The sequence below is a fragment of the Castor canadensis genome, chromosome 18 (genome assembly GCF_047511655.1).
Source record: "Castor canadensis chromosome 18, mCasCan1.hap1v2, whole genome shotgun sequence".
Classification (NCBI taxonomy): domain Eukaryota; kingdom Metazoa; phylum Chordata; class Mammalia; order Rodentia; family Castoridae; genus Castor; species Castor canadensis.
The window spans coordinates 42412648-42435238 of record NC_133403.1 but is presented as its reverse complement, the minus strand read 5'-3'; the positions used below and the strand labels follow the sequence as shown (position 1 = coordinate 42435238).

The window sequence follows — 22591 nt, the reverse complement described above, 5'->3', positions numbered from 1 at the left end:
GACAGAGAGGCCTATGGGTGTAAACCAGGCTTGGGGGGTGGACAGACATTGTCCCAGTTGTGACAGAGGCTGCCCCCTCAGATGGCCACTTTAAGAACCACCACAAGAAAAGGACACCTACAAGCAAAGGACACCTCCCAGTGCTTCCATCACCCTCCACCCAGAAAGTCACCTTCCTCATCCCAGGCCTCCACAGCCATGGCCAGGTTCCGGGCCTGGATCTCGCCTTTGTACACAGGAATGGACACATTCTGGCCCATGAAGCAGGAGATGATGTCGGTGCCACCTGTGGGCAATGAAAGGAGAGAGAGGTGGCACTCAGAGGTGGTGCGACCTCCCTGAGGTTCATTACCAGTGAGCAGCACAGCAGGAAGGTGCACAGAATGAATCCCACCACTCGGCAGATAAACGCAGAGTGCCAGGCCACAGGGACAGCTTCTTGAGACAGATGGGGTGGTGGCTGAGAGGATCACCCAGGTATGGCTGTCCCACAGGGGCACAGAAGGGACTGGTGGGGTGGGCAGGTGGGGGTCTGGGCCCCAGAAAGTCTGCTAAAGACCAGAGCGCTGACTCTTCCATCCCCACAAGGGGCAGAACCAAGGCTAGAAAGCCTGGAAGGCCCCTGGAGACTACGCCTACACCCATTCCTCATACTGGGGTGAACTGAGGCCCAGGGCTCACGTCCTCCTGCTGCTCATCCTGCTGCTGGAATCTGCCCCAGACCCCCAGCCTCCAGCCAAGGAAGCAGTGGGGAGGAAGAAACCTGGCAGGGCGGCTCCAGGCTTCAAGCAAATGGCCCCTTTGAAAGGTGTTTGAAGGGCTTTTTGAATTGTAAAGAGAGGGCTGGAGGTGTGGTTCAAACGGTAGAGCACCTGCTTTGTAAGCTTGAAGCCCTGAGTTCAAACCCCAGCCTCACAAAAAAAAAAAAAATTACATACACAAACACACGCACGCGCACACACATACACACAAATCATAAGGAGAAAAACTGGAACTCCAAGTGAATAAAAAGAAAACAAATGTCATCCAAAGATTTCTAGGGGCTGTGATGAACTCTAAGTGACACTGTCAGAGGGAAGGGGGGTGTGCTCTCAGGTGGTGTCTGAGGAGCTCTTGGCCTATACACACACACGCACACAGAAGGGCGCACAAGCACACTCAGAGGCGCACATGCACACCCCCTACACACAGAACATCTCTGAAAGGAAACGCTTTGGGAAAGAGGGGAGCACAGCAGGGGGAATTGCTGTTCCCCGTCAACTCATCACACGCACAAATTACTTTCCAAAGCAGTTTCATGTTGAAAAGTTAAGAGAAAAGGCCACTTGTTTGAAGTATGGTGGTACACGCCTGTAATCCCGGTGCTCAGGAAGCTGAAGCAGGAGGATCAGCTTCCTGAGGCAGTTCAAGGCCAGCCTGGACACATAGCAAAACTGTCTCAAAAAAACAAAGAAAAGGCCAGGCGCTGGGGGTTCACGCCTGCAATCCTGGCTACTGAGGAGGCAGAAATCCAGAGGATGGAAGTTCAAAGCCAACCTTGAGTAAATAGTTGGAGAGACGCTTTCTGGAAAATACCTAATATAAAACTGGGCTGGTGGAGTGGTTGAAGTGGTAGAGCACCCATCTACCAAGTGTGAAGCCCAGAGTTCAAATCCCACTGCCACCAAAAAAACGCCAAGTCCCTATAATCCAGGTATAAGACATGCACGTATACACAAGTCACACCCATGGGTTCCTCTTTTTAATCTCTAAAGATGACCGCACACATCTTGCAATCCTGCAACCTACTTTTTTCACTTAGCCCATTGTGACCGTCTTCCAAGGTCAACAAGTATATTTCCTATTTGGGGGGTTTTTGGTGGCTCGGGGGTTTGAACTCAGGGCCTCAAGCTTGCTAGGCAGGTGCTATAACTCTTGAGCCACTCCTCCAGCCATTTCTGATTTGGTTATTTTTGAGATAAGGTTTCTCTTTATGCGCAGACCGGCCTGTACGTCCTAGCATAGTGGGGATGACAGGCACACGACACCACACCCAGCCACTGGTCTCCTCAACTTTCTTCCAGGGCTGGCCTCGAACCTCGATCTTCCCAATCTCTGCCAGCTGGTATTAAAGACAAGAGCCACTAGACCTGTCACTTGCAGTGCAGGGAGGCCCCGCCATCCCGCTTCCCGCCCTGTCCATGTCCTCGCCATACCTGAGATGGAACCCAGGAGCACGCTGCTCTTGACGTGTCTGTAGACGTACTCGTAGCTCTGGGCCTTCAGCGGGGAGCCGGTGGACAGGATGGTATGGAGCGTGTGGAGGTTGTGGGTTTCCGCTGGGGTGAACAGTCCAGATTAACACCAAACCCGCCACCACCAACCCCACTGCACAGGGAGCAGCCCACGTGGTGTCACTTCCTAGACAGCTCTGAGGCATGGGACAGGGCCATGGGAGACACCCACCTGGCCTCATTTCTTTCTCTTCAAGCACAGACAGCCACTTGGCCCCTGTCCCGAGGATGGTGATGCTGACAGACAGACAGGAAGGAAACAGCAGGCATCAGCCGCTGTCACTCCACTCCCTCCAGCCAGGGAGTCACTTAACAGGTCTGCCAGCCTTTTCTGGGCTGGACCGACATTTCCCTGCCACCTGAACGTGAGTCTCGGCTCCTGGGAGCCCCCCAAGACCCAAGGGGACAAGTCTGCACCTGGATGCACATGCAGGTGACCAGCTCCCCTTTACCAGGGCTTCACTCAGAATGCCCTGTGCACACAACCCATCACCTCCAGCTGCAGAGCTCTGCTGGGGACCTCGGGGACCACACATTGGGTGCTTCCCAAGGCCGATCATGTCATATGCCAGCTCCTTCCTCATTGTCTTCCAGGGAGGTGGCTATCCCTAAAAACTCCATCTTCCGAACTAAAGAACCCAGGAGGAGCCAGGCACAGGTGGCAAAAAAAAAAAAAAAAAAAGCGACCCAGGACGCTGTGAGCTCAAGAGTCCTCACGTCCCTCTGGAGTAACTCCACCTCCTGCATGCTTGCGTGGAGAGGGTCTGCCATGACGCTGAGTGAGTGCAGAGATGTTACAAGTTCAGGCCTCTGGGCCAGAAGAAGCCAAGTCCACAGCAGTTGGGTCCCCCTCAAAGTGGGAGGTGGGTTCCTGTGGCCTTTGGCACTTTCTGTGCCTTTATTCTCTCTGTCCCTCTGTCTATCTCTCTCTTCTGGTACCAGGGTTTGAACTCGGAGGTCTAATGCTTGCGAGGTAAGCGCTCTACCCAGCCCTTTCTGCTTTAGTTATTTTTCAATTACACATTTATGCTTTTTGTCCAGACTGGCCTGGGACCACCATCCTCCAATCCCTGCCTCTGACACAGCTGAGCTTACACACATGCGCCATTCCGGCAGAGTGGCTCAAGTGGCAGAGCACCTGCCTAACAAGCGTGCACCATTATCTGTGCCAGACTTGTTCAGATGCGGTCGCACTAACTCGCCTTTGGAAATGCTCACTGGTCCTGCCAGCTGAGCAGGATCTGGGTACCTACCCTATCCTGTCCACCAGGTCCCAAAGCACATTGGGTGTCGGGATGAGCGGGGAACCATCGTACAAGACCACAGACGCTCCTGTGGCCAGAGCAGACACCATCCAGTTCCACATCATCCAGCCAACCTGCGACAAACAAGGCACATGGCTTAAACGGGGGGCAGGGTGGGGAGCCACAGGCTGGCTGGACCTGCCCGCTGCAAACTCATCACATAGGAAAGACCCAGCCATTCCTCGTCTACACATCAAGCATCAACTCAACACCAGCTTGGAGACGGGGCAGACATGGTCTACCGCAGCCCTGCTGGTGACCAGAGCCCAAAGTCACACAGGATGCACACACACTACAGGTCACACTCAGCCAGCTGACCACAGGGCACCCAGACTGCATGGTGCCTCAAGAGCATCAGAAGTCAGCCACAATGCAGCCAAGACCGGAGGCCTGGGCTGACATGGGAGCCCCAAGACACACTGTGAATGGCAGAACAAGCCCAGCGGAGCAGCACGGCCCCACGTGTAAAGGAAGGTGCAGACGTGCACGTGCAGCCTGGGGCTGCAAGGCACTGGCTATAAGACACACAGCACAGGAACATCTGATACTGTCGCCCTGACCCTGGAGGACACCAGCCTTCCACCTGCATCCTGCTAGAGCTGCCTGAAACGCCAATCATCCGCAGATAGATTTAAGCATAATTCTTTTATTTAGAAAATGTTTCCAGTCATGCATGATAGTACACTCTTATAATCCCAGCACTCAGGAGGCTGAAGCAGGAGGGTCAGGAATTCCAGGACAACCTGGCTCCATAGCAAGACCCAATTTCAAAATAACAACAAACAGGTGGCTCAACACCTGTAGGTCTAGCTACTTGGGTGGCTGAGATGGGGAGGACTGGGATTCAAGACTAACCCAGACAGAACAATTTGTGAGACCTCATCTCCAAAATAACCAGAGCAATAAAAGAGAAAAAGAAAAGAAACAAAATAACTGGAACAACAGAAAAAAAAAGAAAAGAAGCAAAAAGGGCTGGGGACATGGCTCATGGGGCCTGAGTTCAAACCCCAGTACAGCCAAAAGAAAAAGAAAAAAGAGCCAGGCACCAGAGGCTCACACCTGTAATCCTAGCTACTCAGAAGGCAGAGATCAGGAGGATCCCGATCTGAAGCCAGCCCAGACAAATAGTTCATGAGGCTGTATCTTGAAAACTGCCATCACAAAAAAGGATGGTGGAGTGACTCAAGAAAGAAAAAGATAATGTTTAAAGCCAAAAGGTGCCCACACACCCACTGACCACACCCCCATTTACACAGAGACAATCTGTGGACAGAGCTGGAGCTTTATAGACACGATAGGTGGGACTGGGAGGAAGGTCCCAGCAGGAATCTCAGCCCTAGAGGCCAAAAGGCAGTAGCCACCTCCCCCATGTGAGCCAGGAGGGTGGGGCACTAGCCTGGAAAGACTGAGCAGAAGGTGCTGGGGGCCCCAGGCAGTAGTTAAAATCCAGCGCCCCTTGAAGACCACCCCCCACCTCTCAGACCCTCAAAGGTCCCAGGTTAGCTGAGTTTCATTTTTATCTTTTTTTTTGGCAGTACTGGAGGTTGAACTTAGTGCCTGGTGCTTGCTAGGCAAGAGCTCCACCAACTGAACCACTCCCCCGGCACTTTTGGTTTTTGTTTTTGAGACAGGGTCTTACTAACCTTGCCCAGGCTGGCCTCAGACCCTGATCCTCCAGCCACTGCCTCCGAAGCAGCTGGGATTACAGGTGTGCACCAACACAACTGGCTCAACCAAGTGCTTTGTAAAGAGACTTTAATGTTCTGGCTGAGTTCCTTTTATGGAGGACACTCCTAGACAAGGACACCAGTAGCTGCAGGCCCCAGCAGCACAGTTTCCGGGCATGTCACTGTCCAGCAAAGCCGCAGCACAGGCCTGGCCTGAGATGGAGGGACACTTGCGAAAGCTACACGTGAGGCTGCTGTTGAAACCATGTTGGAAAAGTCTGGCTGCCCCCTGGGTGCAGGGCTTACCGTGGTGTAGTAGAGCAGGATGTCGCTGTGCGTCATGTTGCTGTGCAGCATGTGCTCCTTCAGGTGCTGGATGAGGGTGCCCTGCAGGAGGAAGGGCAGGCACAGTGAGTGCCCAGGCGGAAGTACAGGTCGCCCCAGTCTGCACATGAGCACCCACCACCCGCACTACTGGGCACCATGGGGACCTGCCATCTTCAGTCACCTTACCAAGAGGAGACTTAAAGGTAAAGGGCAAACTGAGTGACATCCTGCAGACCATCACGGGTAAGCAGAGCCCCCCTCCACTCCCCTGCAGCTGTTCAGTGCTCTGCTGCCTGGCACCCAGTCGTCCCAAGCAATTCCATGTGTTTAGCAGGGAAAGAAGGAGGCCTCCTGTCATCGAGGACAGTCCAAAGAGCCCAGCAAGGGACCCTGCCTGTCACCTCGCAGTTGGCCTCAGTTTCCTACCTCTACACTAGGTCCCAAGGAAATCCTGAGGACTGGGAACGCTACCCTGCCATGACCCGGAAGGGAGGGTCAGTGTGCAAGCCAGCTCACTGTCTTTGGGACAGGTCCACAGATGTGAGCACTGTGCTCACAGAAAGCCCCCCGTGTGTGGAGCCCCATGTGTTACACACCAGCCTTTACAGCACTCGTCAGACAAGAAAAGAGGACCCTTGAAGACCAACACAGAAACCTCCTTCCCAGGGGAGGCTCAGATCGAGGAGCCGGGCTCCTAGTCCCAGCGTTCCAGACAGCGCTCCCTATCAGGCCCTGGGGCAGTACTGCAGCTGGCCGGTCCTGGACAAGAGCCCACGTGAGAACATGAGGGAACTGTGGGAGGGACAGGCTGTTTCTCCTGTCCCAAGAGCCGTGATGCAGGGTGGGAGGTAAGGAAACCCCTTGTGGGCCAGGGAGGCACAGAGCCCACAGAATGTCCCACGCACACCCTGCTCTCACACAATGAGCGGACAGGTTTGGAAGATGAAGGCCTCAGGAAGTCACTTCATGAACACCAAGTCTTCATAAAGTGACACGCTGAAAGGACAAGCGCTCAGCTTAGACAAAGCCACGCACATCCCTCCAGCCTCTCCCACTGCAATCAGTGTGCAGTGGCTTTTCGTGATCAGGTGTGTGACTTCATCTCTTCATTCTGCTGGAGGCACCATGTCACAACCCATCTTGCTCACACGTCCCTTGTCCTCGTGTCCTCAAACAGCACAGAGCAAACAGCTTTGCTCTGCGCTCAAGAATTTCTCTCTAATCCTAGCAATTCAAAAGAGAATTCTCTTCATTTTTGCTCATTTATGGCCGAATGTGAGTGCTTTCCCCAAGGGCAGGAAGGGAAGGCCACAAGGTTTCATGGGTCTCAAGCCAGAGTCTTTTTAGTTTTGTTTTGTGGGGCTGGGGATGGAACCCAAGATCTTGAGCAAGCCGGGCAAGTGCCCCCCTGCTGAGCTGCATGGCAGCCCTGAGCAGTTCAGGATATAGGAAGGGAAGGGGAAGCTGCTTTCTGGGCCTTCCATGGACTTGGGAAGTATAAGCCTTGCCAGTAGCAGACCACTGGCCCCAGACCGCAGGACACTTGTCACAGCCCAACCACCGTGGCCCTGTTCAGCCCACTGTGTTCACATTTTCTGACAAGGTCACTCTCAGTCAGGCATAGTGGCCCTGCCTGTGATCCCAGACTCGGAAAGCAGAGGCAGGAAGATGGTGAGTTCAAGGCCAGCCTGAGCTATGTAGCAGAGACCTGTCAAAACAATGACAACAAATGCTAACACTGGAAGCCAGGCAAGATGCAGAGTCACATCTCTGGAGAGCCAAGAGCCCGTGGAAATAGAAGGAGAATTTCTCCTTACCTTTCTATACCCTCCATACACCAGGCACATTCATTTTATGAGCATACATTACAGCTAATACATTTTTATGTTCCTCTGCTGAAAAAATGACAGTCACTATGCAAAACACTGAAAATAACAGCCCATTACACATTGTGCCTTTTCTAAAAATATCTGGTTTGGCCACACAAATCCCACCCTGTCTATAAGACTTCTAAAAACACCATTGCCATGACTTGTTCATGGGCCCTGGGCCAGACGTGCCGCTGCCCTCCACAGGGAAGGCCAAGTTCAACAGTGGCCTGCACTGGACCCTGCTAACATGAAGTGATAAAACAGGCTGATGTAAGCCCCAAGGACAATAGCTGTCCACACAAAGGCAGCGTGGCTCAGCCAGCATCACTCCTCCAGCCCAATGTGCCCCGTGCTCCTACCCTGTGGTTTCTGGGCCACCCGTCGTCTGTGGCTCCCTCACTGCCCACACTGGCCTTCAGTGAGTCCGGACCCCGGCAGCCCACGCCCTCCTCCCCATGCACTGAGAACCCATGCTGGGAGAAGCTATGCGGGGGGGTGAAAGTGATGCCTGAGTGAAAGGCTAAACTCCATCTCCACAGCCCAGCTCAGCAAGACCAGCCACAGCTGGTTGAGAGCGGGAGGTTTCCCAGCCTGGGTGATGCTCTCTTCTGAGGTGGGAGAAAAGGCGTGGGCACAAGGCTGACCACCGTGCGGGGCACTTGCCTTCCAAGGCCAGGCGTCCAGAGGGAGAAGTTGGGAGATGAGACAAGGACAGCTGAGTGGCTGGCTGGGTGGCAAGCCAGGTAAGCAAGGATGCCAGCCAGAAAAGGTCCAAGTCCATGGTGAAGACTGGGCCTAGTCAGAGGAAGGGAGGGTCTTCAGAGTACAGGGGCACTGAGGGTAGCAGGCATGGGTGACAACAGTTATTGGGAAAGTGCCAACATCACACAGGAGCTGTACTGTGGAAGTATAACCTGATGACACTGCAGTGACTGGATGCACTGACATGTGTCCCCACCCCTGTCCTGGTGCTCCTGCTAGAACCACCTGATCCATATCTAACCACAAGGAAACATGGCTGGGCTGCACAGAGGAATCTGGCCTCTTCAAGAAGTCACCGTCATACCCAGGCGCCGGTGGCTCTTGCCTGTAATCCTAGCCACTCAGGAGGCAGAGATCAGGAGGATTGTGGTTCAAAGCCAGCCCAAGCAGACAGCTTGTGAGACCTTATCTCAAAAAACCCCAACACAAAAGGGGCTGGTTATGTGGCTCAAGGTGAAGTTCTGAGTTCAAACCCCAGTACCAAAACAAAACAAAAGGACCAAAGAGGGAAGAGGAGGTGTTCAGGTAGAGGACAATGCAGGGGCACGGCAGTGGATGCTATTCAGTCCCGCCCACTCCAAGGGATGCCAGCGGGACACCAGCAGCACCTGTGTGGACCGAGCACGGTGTCAACCTTAGCATTCCTGAACTTGACTTATGTTCCAGCTCCCTGAGGGAACACTGTGGCCGTGAGGAGACACGTGCGGCAGTGTGGGGGTGAAAGCCCACAACGGCTCCAACTTGCCCCAGATACTTCAGCAAAAAGAGAAAAAAAGCAAAAGAGGCTTAAGAAAATGTTAGGACTGGATGCTGAAAATGTGAAAGAGAGGATGTGAGCAATGGTTGTGGCTGGCAAAGAGCACCCATCACTGTCTGTGAGAGCATTCATGGGCTTTCCACAGGTTCTTTAAGTATTCTATTTATGTTTTTATTTACTATAGTACTGGGGTTTGAACTCAGGGCCTATACCTTGAGCCACTCCACCGGCCCTTTTTTTTGTGATAGGGTTTTTCAAGATAGGGTCTCACAAAATTATTCACCCAGGCTGGCTTCGAACCTCAATCCTCCTGATCTCTGCCACCTGGGTAGCTAGATTACAGGTGTGGGCCACCAGAGCCCAGCCTGGTATTCTATTTTGAAAAGCAAAAAAAGAAGGTTAGACGTCTCTGAATTTGCATATGGTGGCTAGTGGTTAGTAGGAATGTACTATTTCAGGGAACTTACTGAAGTGGACGTGTGACAAAATAAAAGAGAAGAATGAGAAGCGGGTGTCATGGGCTAAACTGTGTCCTGGAAATTCAGATGCTGAAGCCCCAGCTCAGAACGTGACTGTGTTTGGAGGTCAGGCCTTTACAGACATGAGGTTAAGATGAGGCCTGGGGGTAGGCTCCAATCGGTCTGATGGACACCCTTAGAGGAAGAAATCTGGGCACATCCAGGGAGCTGTGGCAGTGTTTGTCCCCGCTGAGGCTCGTGTGCAGATGTAACTCTCATAGACGCATGTTAACAGTATGTGCAGATGAGGCCTGGGGGAGGTGACTGCCATCAGCTGAGGCTGGGAGGGTGACCCCCTGATGGTACTAGTGCCTTTCTAAGAAGAGAGACCTGAGTAAACAGCTTGCTCTGCCTTCCAACGACCCCTGCACCATGCTGGGACTCTGCGGAGGGTCCCCGGCAGCAAGACGGTCCTTGCCTGATGTGCACTCTGACTTTGGACCCCTTGCCCCCAGAGCCACGTCTGTGTGAACCTTTATTTTTCATAAATCACCCCATTGCAGGGCTCCATTACAGCACTGAGACGAGACGAAGACAAAGGGTGCCACACGGAGAAGGTGGCACCTACAAGGCAAGGAGTGAGACATGGGGAGAAACCAGCCCTGACTCTGGACTTCCAGTCTTGTGGACAGAGCGTGGGCTTCCGGTCCAGCACAGCACGCTCGTCAAGCATTCCCTGGTTATGACCTAACCTAGAGCATTTCCAACCCCCAGCCCCAGCCCGTCAGATACAAGTCTCACGATGCCACCCAGGAAGTGTGACGTTTGTAGACACACTGTGCAACTACACAAAGTGATCGCCACACCTCTCACGACCACCCTGTGCCGATGTGCTGACCCCCATTCCGACTCAGTAAATGCCAGGGCCACCCACGGAGCTCACAGTCCACCAGGGGTCACAGCCTGCACTGTGAGCGATGCTGCTTCACCCAATGAGTGCCCACCCCAGCGGAGCACAGCGCTCCACGGTGGCTTCCACATGGTGGAGGTGTCACAACAGCCCCTGGAATGGCACTGTCCATCACTGGGCCCAGTTACAGGTGTCCTAGCACCATCCCACTTAGGGAGAAGCAGCACACTGAGGCCCTGGGGAGGGGACAGGGATACCACTGTTGCCAGCTGGGAACCGCATTTGGAGCAAACCTGGGTGGGAGACCTACCCCAGCAGAGTGCACCATGCACTTGGGCGCTCCGGTGGTGCCCGAGGAAAACACGATGAAGAGAGGATGGCTGAAGGGCAGCTGCTCGAACTCCAGCTGGGGCGCCTGCTCGCCGGTCCCACAGGCAAGGAAATCGTCCAGAAACATGCTGTGGGCAGAGACATGGGGAAAAACAGTGAATGTTCCAGACGCTGGGCTACAGCCTCCAATCCCACCGCAGCTAGACTTGGCCCACCCTCCCCTCCACTTCCACCAAGACAAAAGTCTCAACTCTCACAAGTTCAAGCCTATGGAAGGAAAGGAATTAAGTAATTGAGTGAGGATTTCGAGTTGGCTCCTTAGCACCACTGACAGGGCCAGGGGCTGTCTCTTTAGAGGACCTCCCAGCGTTCAAAAGCACTGCGGAGATCAATATGCCCGCTGAGCGCATGCAAACAATGGCAAGCAGCTTTGAACTTGGAGTTGAGTCCTCCAGCACATTTCCTTTGTTTGCTGTTCATCACCTGCTTAGCAACACCTTGCTTCCAATGACAGCCCAGAGGGAGTGAGACCCCTAGAGGGACCCCATGTGGGCCTGGGTTGGCATGAGAGGTGCTGGATTAATGAGCCCCTCCTGCAAATGAGGTTCACCTCCCATCAGGAAGGTTGGGCCGGCTTCCCAAAGCCCCAGTTTCAGTGACAGAAATGCTGCTGAGCAAGTATGTGTTACCACTCATTTACTAGATGCTGAGGCTTACAGCAGTGAGCTTCGACTGTGTCCAAGAATAAATAAAATTAATCCAAGCCACTGACTATCAACCAAGAAGTCTGCCAAGCCTCACCCAGAGCCAACAGAAAGCACCAGATGTGAGTGGTCAAGAACCACCAAGGGACAACGAGCATGTCCCAGAGGGTAACTACTCCATTTGGAGACCAGCAAAAACCGGAGCCCCTAACACTGGCCCTGAACCATTGTGTAACAAATGGAAATTTCTCTCTTCCAAGGAAGGGAAGGGGTGGGAACCCATCAAACCCAGATCGAAGCCACTTGCTAAGGATAATAACACCGAAACACAAATGCACACGCACTAAAACGAAGAACTGCGCCGTCCAGCGTGGGAGGGCATCCCGAGAGAAGGGGATGTGTCCTGGGGACACAGGATGGTTTGAAAAGGGCATCCGAAATCCTTCAACTCTGAGTGGTAAACACAAAGCCGTGTGCTCCGGAGTGTCGGGAAATTATCCACTCGCCCCACCCCGCCTCCGCACAGCCCGTTTACGGGCAGCGCCCAGCAACGGATGCTCCACAAAGAAAAACCTGTGCTTTCCAACGGTCCATACGTCACAGGCCACACGCTCACCTTTGTTTCTCTTCTAGAAATGAAAGCCCGAGGGGGGCTCTCCCTCGTTCTCCGCAGCTGGGCAGCGCAGTTTTGGTTTATCAATGGTATCCAGCAATCCAAAGATGACAGCGCCCAGCCCCTGGAGCTTAACGAGGGGAGTGCTTGCCTAGTATAAAGCTAATATGATTCTGTGACGCCCTCATTTCATATCAGTTACTGATAAACACCTTCAGGAAAAGGAAAGCCCAGCTGGGGACAGAGCCCAGTGCAGCCTCACAGTGACATAAGCTTAGCATCACCTGTTTAACCCACACGCCAGCTGTGAGGAAGGCGCCAGGCCCCGTGGTGTGCATGCAGAAGCCAAGGCACAGAGAGGCTGATCGCCTGCACTGGGTCACCCAGCTGAGACCCGAACCCAAGAGGGCTGCCCTAGAGACGGTGTTCCTTGCCAAAACCTTCTGGGTGCCTCTGGAACGCTGGCACAAGCAGGGCACACCTCCAGGCCAGGCAGACACCTCCTCCCCAGCTCCTGCACAAAAGCAGCCATGGCCCCATGCTTAACCCCTGGGCACTTCCGCTCTTCCCATTCAGTGGGCATGCTGTGTCCCCTGGGCCTAGAGGTCACCGCACACCCCTGCTGCAAGTGTGTCTCAGCTCCCTAGAGTAGACTGAGAGCCCTGGAGGGTAAGACATGTGCTTCGTGCCCCAGACAGTACCCCATGCAAACCCAGGGAACTGGTGTCACCTACTGTCAACCCGACTAAAGGCCTGGCCATCCCCTCTTCTCCTCCCTGTGGTGGGCAAGAGGACCCCTGCCGTGTCTGCCCAACCCCTCCAAAAGACATCATGGAGGCCCTCGCTGGAGATTAACAGGAAAGGTCCCTGCGAGGAAGACACCTGACCTCAGAGTCTCTCCCCACACTGCCTCCAGAAAGACTGAAGGAGTAGAACTCTGGGAACAGGACAAATTCAGCTTGGACTGAACCACTGAGAAACCACCATGACACGAGGTTTATCAGCTTTTCAACTCAGAAAAGCAAAGGAAGCTGCCATGAGCAATGGGGGACAAACACGGTCTAAATGGAAAAGTACATAAGGGCCGTCCCTCGGTGTCCTGGGACACTCAGATCGGCAGGACCTTACGTAAACCTGCCGCATTTGCACAGAGCCCCGCCCCCATGCTGAAAGTCCTCGCTATAACACGTAGCCTCCCCCGCAATGCAGACGCTATGAAAACAGTTGCCACGTGGAGAAAAGAGTCTACGTGCTCAGGACAGACACAATTTTCCCCCAATATTTTCCATGTGCAGTTGATTGAATCCATGGGAGCAGAACACACAGATTCAGGATGGACCATATCCACATGTACATATGCATGAGTACATGTGTGTCTGAGTGTGCTGTGTGCATGCATGTGTCTGAGTGTTGTGTGGGCATGCACACGAGTGCATGCTTACAGACCCCGATGCACACACACACGTGGTCAAGCATTGTGTGTGCAGGTGCACACGTGCATGCATGCTTACAGGCACCCATGTACATGTGCATGTGTACCTACATGTGCACTGCCTTGCATGCTGTGCACACGTGTGCACATTCACACACACACAGGGATGTGCACAACAGTCCCAATGCAGAACTGCTATGGCCAACCCAGGGAGCCAGAATGACCCCATGCAAGTCCTCCACATCCAAGGGACACAGGCAGGAGAAATGAGAGTTCCTCTGACCTTCTCTGTTCTGCCACTCATTTGCTGTGTGGCCTTGGGAGATTCACTGAGGGGCCTCAAGTGACCCATCCACAAGATAAAGATTTTACCAGAACCTCCTCCACCTCTAAAATGCGATGACTGAGCCCAAATGGAAAGACGCACACGGGGCTCCTTCCCAGTAGACGGAGAGCAGGTCCCACAGGGGCTGGGTGCCCAAGACCACAGAAGAGAAGAAACAGTGGTGGCTCCTCACCTATTTGGAATCTTGGAAATGTCTATCTTCTCTCTGGAGGTGACATAAGGGATCACCACCACTCTCTTCAGGTCTGGCAGGCCTGAAAGGCGGAGGGGAAGAGACACGGTTACAGGTCACAGGTATCTTTGCATGAACTGTAACTCCATCTGGGGCGCAACTACCCCCGGTGTGTAGCCCACGGGACTGCACACACACACGTGCACACTCACACACGTGCACACGGCCTAGCACAGAAAGCACTGCTCACCTTTCACCACCTGCTGCAGCTTTCCCAGGTGGCCATGCTCCTTGCCATTGTAGATCACGGCCTCCACCGAGAAGATGAGCTTTGGCTGGATTTGGGAAAACCGGTCCAGGACACCCTGAAAGTGAGGGACAAGTCATCAGAGATCACCCCAAAGGAGAATCCCTTATCAGCCAGTGGAGCCTCTGACCCCAGCATCTGCAGCCAATACAAAAAGCCGATTAAGAACTGGTAGAGTGGCTCAAGAGTTAAGAGTGTCTGCTTAGCAAGTATGACGCCCTGAGTTCAAATCCCAGTGCTGCCAAAAAAAAAAAAAATTGTCAAAACAAGCCAATTGAAACACGACTAAGAGGTGATCAGGCCTCAACATCACGGAAACCAGAAGGGTCCGCAGATGCTCTGACAGACCAACTCACAGACGCCTGACCCCACAGTGCCTCTGGAGGGGCCCCCTGCCCCAGCAACTGTAGCAATGCCATGGGGCCCCTGTTCTGGGTCTGGTCCAAACTTTATCTGGGGGCGGAGAGGCACCGGAATTCTTGGACAGTACCTGCTTACCAACAAACCTGTGAACCTACAAATATGCACGTGCAGTTAACTAGCCCCAATTGGAGGCTCAGGTCACCACCCACACGTGTCACTCTGCACCTGGAATCTCTGCTCCCCCCGTAAGAGCATTCTTGTTTCCAGAATGACGTAAACTGACGAGGGCAGCCTTGGAGTCCCCTGATGCTCCAAAGGGTTGTCCCAAGGGGACCGGATCAAAGCCCTTGAGGCCCTCCTCAGACGCCACATTTCCACAGGAGGTCACACTGGAGGTGTGTCCACCCGGGGAAGCCGTCACCCCACACTCCCCACCAACTGTGCAGCGGGTCGCGCAAGCAGCAGGACCAGCTCTGGGGCACCCACACACACAGGTGACAGAAGGTTTCTCAGAACAGGGGCCTCCACCCGGCTGCAGGCCCACACCTGCAGTGGGACTGTTAAGTTAATTAAGCTCACAAAAAGAACTGATGAACAGTCTGCAGCAGGCTCCCCAAGTGACTGTCATCCAGTAGAGAGGCACTGACTCAGCAGGAACCCAGAAAGGGGACAGCTCAGATGGCCCCTTGCCACCAGCTGCGTCTACACAGCAGGTGGGGCCCCACAATCTGTCTCCCCGGCCTCCAGGGGGCTGGCTCACCATGACATGCGAGAATCTTTGCACTAAAGACTCAGGATGGAGAGTTTGTCAAGGCTCAGTAAGGGGCAGAAGAGGGTGGAAAGCACATGTCTGTCCTGCCCACAAGTGCCAGACACCTGCCAGGGAGCCAGACAGTTTCTACGCCAGATCAGGTGACAATCAGAAAAATGACATTCAATGAACCATGTTCCTGGTGCAGGCAGCCAGGGAGAAGGAGGAAGAAGCCAGGTGGTGGTGCATGCCTGTAATCCAGCACTCAGCAGACTGAAGCAGTAGGATCGCAAGTTCCAGGCCAGTCTGAGCTGCAGAGCAAGACTCCATCTCAAAAAGACGGGGGGAAAAAAGAAAAAGAAAAAAGAAAGAAAGAAAAAGGAAGGAATTAAAACCATAAAGAATAATTAATGCCAGACTTCATCAGTGAAGGCGATCTTCTTCCAAAAGACCAATAGAATAAACGCCTTGACGAGTCTGGTCAAGAGGACAGACGAGACTAGGGCTGACACTTCCATAGCTGGTCCTTGGCACGTTCCTAACATCCATGCACGATGCACAGAGTGACCTTAGACAGAGGCCCTGTCACAGGTGAAGAAACCAAGGCACACGATCAGCCAAATTAGAAATCACAATCCCCCATAGAAACAAAGCTAACGAGTGACAACCAGCCTTACACTCACACCTGGGTCTGGAAAGGAGTGAGGAGGACAGAAGTGCTCTCAGTAACTAGAAGTCACATGCCTGACAGCAGCAAGTGAGGAGGAGGACCCAAAGCCAAGCCACTCTGCTCTCCAGAACTTTCCACATGCCTTGAACACACAGACTGAAGGAAACAGTGATGTTATTATAGGAAAACCCTAGAAGCCCCTGTCTCTTTTGGTTTGTACTTTTGTTTTTTTGTTCGTGGGTTTTTGTTTGTTTTACATAAAACACTGATCAGTTTACCAGCTTTATTCAAAAGTGTGGCTATGCAGTGGACAGGACTTGGAATCCAGCCTCAGGACACCAGTTCCTTGGTCCCATAGGCCTCCATTCCCCAGCAGCAGCCCTGTGAGGCACCTGTGAGGTCCCTGTCCCACTGGGACTGAGGCCACCCGCGCTCCGTCCCAAACCACCAAAGCAAGCGAGAACAACCAGCTGCAGGACACCTCTGCTGACCAGAGCATCAGGGACGAGCAGGTTCCACTGGGAGGGTGGGGGAGGAGAGGCTGTTTCAACCAGGGGACACCACAAGCCGGGCAAAGGGGCAGGGGAAGGATGGCCCAGACACAGGAAACATCAGATCTACCAGAAAATCCAATGCCAAATAGGACACCTCTACGCAAAGTCCAGCATCCCCAAGAACCATCCCACGAGGAGGGCCTGATGGCCAGAGGTCACAGTGAGCAGACTACAGAGGTGACAAGTGTTATAGAATCAGAGGTCCCAGCCCTGGCACCATGGAAAGACTCTATAATCCCAGGGTACAACTGAAGTTTTGCCAGCTGGATGGGCAGGGCGAAGATCTGAGCATTGGAAAGGAACAAGCAACCTGTTCTGTCCATGATGGTCACTGAGAACTGCCTTCATGTAGCCAGGAAAACAGCACAACTGTGACTGTGGGGCTGACCTGAATACAGCACTCAGCAACAAGCAAGGGCAGAAACGGACAGCCGGCGTGAGTCACACGGACTGCCGCCCAGACGGAGCAGGAAGAGCAGCTGTGCTGTTGACTTGCAAACCACAGCCTCCTGAGATGCTTCACAAAGGTGAGGGCTGCAGACTACAAGCTCCATGTGTGGATGTCACAGGGTGGTCCCCGAACACCTTTGAAAATGCCACCAGCTCAGAGGCGACCCCAGAGAGGCTGAAATGCACTGGACCAGGAAGTCTCAGTGAGGCTGAAAGAGCGTGGGGGCCTCAAAAGCTGAGCCTCCCATAGGGCACGGCACTCTTAGCTCAGACGTGTCGGTCACACAGGACGGAAGCCTGGGCAGCCAGCAGAGCAGAGCGGGGAGGAGGCAGTGATGGGAACAGCATGGACAGGGCAGAGCAGAAGGGAAGCACAGACCACATCATCACAGACAGCAGCCCCAGCCCTCCCTAGAGGCCCACAGAGAGGCCCCTCAGTCACCAGCCTAGCCAGTGGAAGAGCAGGTGAGAACACCTGCATGGAAGCCCCTCCCCTATGGGTCAAATGCCTGCTAAGAAGACACACCACACGTGCCACAGGCCCAGCACTCACATTCAGAGGACCTGTGGGAGAGTGGTGAGTGGCCCTGTGTAACAGACTCTGGGGGACTGCCAACAGAAACACGATTTAAACTAGGAGGACATTCACGGTTCACTGCAGGTGTCAGAAAAGCACCCAGGACTGAGAAAGGCACCTAGCTGCAGCTTCAGATGAGATGCAATTTCAGGCAACTGCAGAGAGGACCACGAGATCACAGACATCAGTCTCTGCTCCATTCCGGGTCCCCTGTCGTCTACTCCAGAAACTCCTTCCTGTTGTTTTTCACAAGGAAGAGAAATGGTGGACAGTCTGACCAGCAGCATGGGCAGCTCTGGCGCCATGGATCTGTCCCAGGCCACAGCTCACAGGCCCAGGACTGTGAATGAGCAAGCGCTGTGCCTCCCAGTGGACGCAGGACCCTAGGCCATGTGCAAGCAGGCAGAAGTGCTGCCTGCTGATGCCCCCCCCCACCGCCATGTTGTGCAGGTACGGGTGCTGAGGAAGTCCTGCCAGGTGGCCTGTGGTCATTTCCATGTTAGTAACACAGGATCGCTCACGTGCCACCTGTCTCCAGCGGGAGGGAGAGAGGACTCCGCACCGCAGAGACCAGAAGCAGGCAGAGCAAAGCATCCTAGCAGGAAGGCCTTCAGCCTTCTGACCATGGCATCTGAGAAAATTCTCTTCCCCAAACTGCTGAAGATGCCAGGAGAGCAGAGCCCTGCTGCCACCTAGTGGCCACGGCAGTGAGCCAGCATTGAGTGTCGCATGCATAAGTTGTGATTCCAGAAACCCTGGACCAGCAGAGGTCAGAGAAGGGACAGCCCAGAGAGAAGTCACCACAGAGCCACTTGCTGGGTCGCAGGCCTCCCAAGATGGGCAGGACCAGCTGGCGTGGAGTCGCCAGAGGCCTCTTAGGTGACATTTACACAGGATGACACCCAGCAGCTAGGGGACAGCCATGAGGACAGGCGTGGGGCCAGTACAGCTGCTGGGGGACAATGACCCTCCTTCACTCTTGCCTCCAGCCCAGCTTCTGAGCCCACTGAAGGCCAAGTCTGAGGCTCTGTGTCAGGCCCCAGTGAAGCCACACACAGATCTCCAACCCACAGAGATGGAAGGATGTAAGGCACTTCAACCACACGCACCCCACTCCAGCAGGAACTCCCATGTACTGATCCAGGACAGGCATGGCCAAGCCCACAACAGACTGTGTCCTTGCGGCCACAAGGTCACTGTTAGCACCCCTTTCCCTTCTGAGGACAGGAGTTCTGGAGCCACTTGTCCTCTGTCCCCTCCCCTCGTTCCATATGGTGACATGCTGAGGAATCCCAAAACAGCAGTGCCCAGGGCCTCCTTGCTGGACCCTCCTACACTACAGGGGAGGCCACATGGGGTTTCAGTCTCAGGCCAGTCCTTGCTGGCCCTGGACAGTCCTGAGATGTGGCAAAGTAGGAAAGAGAAAAGATGCTCCAGGGGGTACACATGACCATCTAGCCACTGTGGAGGGGGCCCTGGATGGCTGGGAAGGGCCCTGGACAGCCCCCACCTCTCCAGGCCTGTCTGGCTCCTCCTTCTTATGCTGTGGGGAACAAAGTGACGTCTCAAAAACCTTTACCAAAAGAGCAAGGCTGGAAGCGGACAGGACCTGCTAGAGTCATGGCGGGAGAGCTGGCTGAGGAGCACCCAGCTCTAACGGTCCAGCACCACCGGCAGCCACGCTGTGGAGCCTTCCGGGCACTGGTCACGGCTCCAATTATTCCACGTGCAGAAACCTCACCTTGTCCCCACCTCCTAACGTAGTTCCAGTTTTGCAATGCAGAAATTTAAGGTGCAGGGTGGATGAAGAACCTGCCGGGGGCAGGTAGCACCGTCCAACACACAGTGTAGGGCCTGGCCTGGCTTAAAACTGCCAGAACCTGGACAGCAACTAGGTGAGGCCACCTCTCACCCAGGGCCCTGTCTTCGTGGCTCCACGTTCCCATGCCCAGAGCTCTGCTTGGCTAGGAACTGGAACCCAAGCTCCCCAGCTTCCCTATGCTACCGCTGCTGCTTCATTCCTCCCATGGGGGGCCGTGGGCAGGGCAATCATGGCAGGGGTTTGCAGGCACACCTGCTCTGCCTGGGCTGCTCTAAGCACCTGGACACACCCAGGACTCCATGGCTCCCCAGAGGGTGTGGGGTCCGAGCACACCCCCAGAGTGCACACGTGTACAGAAAGGCAAGATCCAAGGAGGCACAGTGGCAGTGACACACGCAAGGAGGGGTCAGCCCCACCAGGAGCAACAAAACAACTGGAAAGCTGGCCTGGGAGAGCAGACACACAGGAAATCTCATATGGTTCCAAAGTCGCAGGCAGCAAGGCAAATCACATGAGAATGAGTGACACTGACTGCCACCCACAACACCTGCAAAGGTCACAGACACAGACCATCAGGATGACACAAAAGATGGCAAGAACCAGTCTGCTTTGCAGTTTAAAATGCATGAGCCCCTGGGCCCCAGCCCCAGCACCCGGAGCAGAAAAACGATTAGTTTGCCTCCTTCTAGCTCTTTCCCTCCCTGATTCTCCCATCACTGGCCTGAGAGAGGGCTGGCTGTGGGGACAGTATGTCCCCACACCTGACTCAAGGCTCTACTGCAAACCACACCCCCAACCCCTGGTGGCCCTGACTCACGTTCACACCAAAGTCTGGTGACGTGGAGCTCCAGATAGCACCAATGCTCGCTGCGGCCAGCATCGCCTCCACAGCGTGGACGCCATTAGGTAAATAACCTGTCAGGAGATGCAATGGAAAGTATTGTTTGGGGAGTCAAGGGGCAGACAAACCAGGGTGGAAGGGGGCACCGGTGTAGAGCTGCCCGAGGAACAGAATCAGGACCCACCAGTCTGTCCACTCCATTCTTCACATGCCAGTCAATGACCCTGTGGCCCAGGAGCCAGCCCCACCCTCCCTGGCCTCCTGCTGCTCCCCTCACTCTGCCACAGCAGTCTTTCAGTCCCTCAGCTGAAGCTCAGTCTCACAGCTATCAGCTCCATGCTTCCACTCGTGCCAGCCTCCCCCACCCAGCACACGCTCGTCCTCAGCTCTCACTTCCCCTGAAACATCCTCAGCGAGCCTTCTCCTGGGCTTGTGAACTCAGGTCTCCCAGCCAGTCACCCGCAGGACCCAATGTATCTCCCTCCCCACGCTCACCATAGCCATATACCAACAACCACGGGTGCAACCTGCCGTGTGAGATCAGGTTCCCACATGAGGGAAGGACTCTGCCTGCCTTGTTCTTTGCTTTGTCAAAGCCCTTTTACCAGGCCCACCATAACAAGGCCCTCAGGAATTGGATGGATGGATGGATGGATGGATGGTTAGATGAATAAATGGATGGACAGATGGATGATCCATGCATGGATGAATGCATACACAGATGGATAGAAAGATGAATGGGTGGGTGAATGAACGGACTGATGGATGAACAGACAAATGTTTATAGTGATAAATAGAAAGATGAATGAATATATGGATGCATGAACAGATGGATAGACAGGGGGATGAATGGGATGGATGGATGGATGGATGGATGGATGGACGGACGGACAGAGACAGATGGATTATGGGTGGAAAGACGGGTGGAGGGAAGGAAAGGAACGAGGAAGACACAACAGCAGAGCAAGGCTGAGGCCCCTGTCTCCAGTGAGGCTGGTTTCATGACAGGGAAGCAGAGAACAGCTGCAGTCAGAGAGAGTGGAAACAAAGTACTGCAAACATTCCCAAGGAAAGTCCTCAGACAGAAGGTCACAGCCACACACCTCCCTGATCACCCAGGGCTCCTGGACAGCCCCAGGCCCTCTCCTCTCCCTGCAGGACCACAGCAATTTGCACGTCCATCTCTCTGGATCAGGCGTGTCCCTGGTTAAGACGTAAGCACCCACAGGACAGTGGGTATCTGCTAAGCCTGACTGGAGATGGAACGTGGCCATGAGTGAAGCTGAAGGGTCTCCATGTCATCCCCCAAGGGCAGGCCAGATTCACTGCCTGGGGAAGACTGACTTCCTGGTGACTGACAGGAGCCCATCAGACCCAATACGGGGCCACTTCACAGACAACAGAAAATTGAGCCAGGAACCGGCGAAGCTCTCTTAAAGCATCCGCCCATTTCCTGACCTGCGAATCACTTCCCTGTACCCTCTGCTGCAGCACAAGGCCCTGTCCTGGTGACTAGGGCAGGGTACACTGACTCTAAGCTGAGCCCACAAGAAGTGCAGCTTCCTGGGCCCCTGGGTCAGGCACCCCTCATGGAGAGCGCCGCCCTGAGGGATGTCAACTTCTCAGAACAGCCGCCTCCACTGGGGACTTGGGGGTTCTGGTGGTACTTGGGTTTGAACTCAGGGCTTTGTGCCTGCTAGGAAGGTGCTCTATGCTCTACAGCTTGAGCCACACCTCCAGTCCCACTGGAGATTTTTAAATGCACACTGGGAGCACTTGTCCAGCCTGTGCAAGACCCTGGGTCTCATCCCCAGCACCACAAAATAAAGCTGGAGAACAGGAGAACTTTTTGAAGTCCTTTGTGAGACCTTAAAAAAGACACAGCTTGAACGGGAGCAAGGACAACCTCAGGACAGTGAGGGTCCCACCTCGAAAATGCCTGTGCTGAACGCTGGTCCAGACCTCCCAGCATTTAACTCAGTAAACACTCATTAAATGCCTACTGTGTGCTGGGCCCTCTTCTCAAGTTAAGACAAGCCCATAAGCAGAGACAAAGCCTACCTCCAGGACTGCAGGACGCATAGATGCGGTCACCCAGTGACTTCAAGGTCTATAAGGACCATAAAGAGAAGGCCAACACGTGGACAGAGTGGCAATGGCGCCAGATGGGCCCCTGAGGAAGTGATATTTGAGCACCTCAATGTGCGGGGTGCCCCTGGTGAATATGCAAGGGTCAGATGGGGCCTGGCACATCCCTTTCAACTAATACACTGGGCTGGGGACATGGCTCAGGTGGTAGGTAGTGTGCCTGCCTAGCAAGTACAAGGCCC

General features: G+C 54.2%; 1 protein-coding gene across 3 annotated transcripts in view; it reads right to left on the bottom strand.

The window, feature by feature from the left end:
* Positions 1 to 22591, bottom strand: part of Aacs (acetoacetyl-CoA synthetase) — a 44583-nt gene that overhangs the window by 9647 nt on the left and 12345 nt on the right. For 2 of the 3 annotated variants that reach the window (XM_074061240.1, XM_074061239.1), the window contains exons 5-13: positions 20238 to 20335; positions 14177 to 14291; positions 13927 to 14008; positions 10640 to 10787; positions 5551 to 5631; positions 3527 to 3651; positions 2446 to 2510; positions 2196 to 2318; positions 173 to 286 (exon numbers count right to left, since the gene is read on the bottom strand). In XM_074061240.1, the coding sequence (XP_073917341.1) occupies positions 173 to 286; positions 2196 to 2318; positions 2446 to 2510; positions 3527 to 3651; positions 5551 to 5631; positions 10640 to 10787; positions 13927 to 14008; positions 14177 to 14291; positions 20238 to 20335 (951 nt within the window). The remainder of the gene's footprint in view (positions 1 to 172; positions 287 to 2195; positions 2319 to 2445; positions 2511 to 3526; positions 3652 to 5550; positions 5632 to 10639; positions 10788 to 13926; positions 14009 to 14176; positions 14292 to 20237; positions 20336 to 22591) is intronic. The other variant, XM_074061241.1, reaches the window with a different exon arrangement.